General features: G+C 42.3%; 1 protein-coding gene across 1 annotated transcript; it reads right to left on the reverse strand.

The window, feature by feature from the left end:
* Positions 1–6: 6 nt before the first annotated feature.
* On the reverse strand, positions 7–2,296 carry LOC122073373 (pentatricopeptide repeat-containing protein At2g13600-like). The gene has a single exon (XM_042637952.1). It carries the CDS (start codon positions 2,145–2,147, stop codon positions 21–23), a length of 2,127 nt encoding a protein of 708 aa, XP_042493886.1. The 5' UTR covers positions 2,148–2,296; the 3' UTR covers positions 7–20.
* Positions 2,297–2,750: the final 454 nt, after the last annotated feature.

Here is a 2,750-nt window from a genome sequence, read left to right on the forward strand (position 1 = left end):
CTAAGTAATGTTCAAACTGATTATCCTAACGCTGCAACTGCTAGCATTTCATTTTGAGAACATGAAGTAGTTAATACCAAATTCTCCGGTTCCTCACAGATCTCTACAGCAGCAGATCCAGTCTCTGGGACGTACCCAACTTGCTTCATATGCTCTATAAGCATCCTCAAAAATGCATATATTTCCTTCCTTTTTGGATGCTTTTTATCTTTTACCATGAAAACATGAAACTTGCTTTGTATTTCAATCCAGCTACAGCCTGGCTGCTTAACAACCCCACGCTGTCTCATCAACTTCCTTATTCTCACAACATCCCCCCATCTTCCAAGCTCAGCATGCATATTTGAGAGAAGAACATATGGACCAGAGTTCTTGGGATCAAGTTCCAAGAGCTTCTCAGCCACATGCTTCCCCATCTTAATATTTCCATGAACTTTACAGGCTGCAAGCAAGGACCCCCAGAGTACAGTGTCAGGCAGCATTGGCATGTTCTCTATGAGCTCCATTGCTTCATCAAGGTAACCAGAGCGACCAAGGAGATCAACCATACAAGTATAATGGTCCTTTGATGGTAATAAACCATGCTCTATAGTAATCGAACGGAAATACTGACGCCCCTCCTCAACCAGGCCTGTGTGGCTACAGGCACATAGGACTCCAATCATAGTGACATGGTCTGGTTTCTCCCCGCTCTCCAACATTTTCCTGAAGAAGTCAAGCGCTTCATTGCCATACCCATTTTGTGCATAACCCACAATCATGGCATTCCATGAAACACGATCTCTTTCAACCATCTTTTCGAATACACGGCTGCCGTCTTCAATCGATCCACATTTTGTGTACATGTCCACAAGAGAATTCCCCACAAAGATATCAGACTCTGGACCTGACTGAAATCGAAATCCATGCTTCAGAATATGACTGTGAACCTGCCTGCCGAGCTGTAGATCAGCAAGGTTCGCACACGCATTAAGGGAATTTCCAAAGGTGTAATGTGTTGGCCAGACAGATTCCATCTTTAAGAGACGGAACAGTCTCACTGCTTCTTCGCTTTCCCCATTCTGTGTATAACCAGCTATGAGTGCATTCCAGGATACCACATTCCTCTCTGTCATCTTTGTGAACATTAATCTTGCAGCTTTCACACTTGCAGCCTTAGCATAACCACTGACCAATGAGGTCTCAGACACCACATTTCGAACAGGCATCCTATCAAAAACAAACCTTGCTTCTTTAATTCTACTGCATTTTGCATACATGTCAACCAATGCATTGCCTAGCACTAGATCAGTGCTGAACTTATCAGATTTTATCACACGTGCATGAATTTGTGAACCTTCTCTTATTGTTGACAAGCTAGCACAAGCACTAGCAACACTGGCCAGTGTGACTTCATCTGGTTCAAGCCCACATTCCAACATCCTCGAAAAAACTTTCAGAGCCTCATCTGCTGGACCATTCTGTTCATAACAAGTGATCAAGCTGTTCCATGACACTAGATTTCTGGCATCCATCCCATCAAAAATATTTTGAGCACTGAACACACAACCACATTTGGAATACATGTCAATAAGCGCAGAGCCCATAAAAACATCAGCTAAGAATGGAGATTTGAAGATCGAACAGTGGACTTGAGTACCCATTTTTAAATGGACTAACCCTGCACAAGCACTGAGAGCACTACCAAACGTGTATTCATTGAATACAAAATCTTCCCTGTGCATCTTCACAAAAAATTCCAGAGCTTCCACAAAATGATCATGCTGAGCAAAACCTGATACCATTGAATTCCATGAGCATTGATCAGGCTCTGGCATCAACCTGAAGAGAGACACAGCTTCATCAAGAAAACCCGATTTCGTTAACGCACTTATCATTGAATTCCATGTGAAGGTATTCTTCTCGGGCATTCTTTCAAACAGTTTGTGGGCGTCATCTAGACAGCCGCATTTTGCATACACATCAATTAGCCGATTCTGAATGAAAATTTCTGAGGCAAAAGGGGTTTTGATAAGGCGGGCATGAACACGATGACTATCGCGCAAGGATTTTGTTCGGAGGCATGAATCGAAGAGCTTGGCAAAGGTGGTCGAATCGGGGAGAGAAAGATCACCAACAACATTTTTAATCCATACATATCTGGCCATCCCATCCTCCCTGGGAAGAAAACTTTCATGGGAAACTTAACTTTGAATCGAAAGGTCTTATCAGAAAGCTGCAATGGAAATGAGGATCTGAAAGAAAAGATAAAATCCCGCGAGCAGCCATTAAGAATTTGAATTTCTGTTGCATTCTTCATTCTTTCGTTTTTAGATCGTTTTTAGATCCGTTGAGCCCCTTAATGGGCCTTAGACGATACTGGAAGGCCGAAGCCCAACTATCCTTGCACACTCGGAAAAAAATCCTCTGTTTTTCTCATCTCTGTTTTTTCTTGTTTTGCTACCTGCAGAACCGAGGACAATTTTAAGACCAACGGACCGGATATAATAATCCTCACCCAACCTTGACCGTTGATCTTAAAGTTATCCACGTGTCATGTTCTGCAGGTAGCAAAACAAGGAAAAACAGAGGATTTTCATCCCGCACACTCCAACCAGCCAACCTTCTCAAGTAGCTAAGAAATTTAAATATGTACCACTGAAGTAAGTGACATACATTTTGTCACCACATAATTGAGTTGATGCGTCCAACAGGTCCAATTTTAACTGAAACAAGCATATGAGGTTGCTCTACCATGAAAAAAAAAAAAA

Source organism: Macadamia integrifolia, chromosome 3 (assembly GCF_013358625.1).
Source record: "Macadamia integrifolia cultivar HAES 741 chromosome 3, SCU_Mint_v3, whole genome shotgun sequence".
NCBI lineage: Eukaryota > Viridiplantae > Streptophyta > Magnoliopsida > Proteales > Proteaceae > Macadamia > Macadamia integrifolia.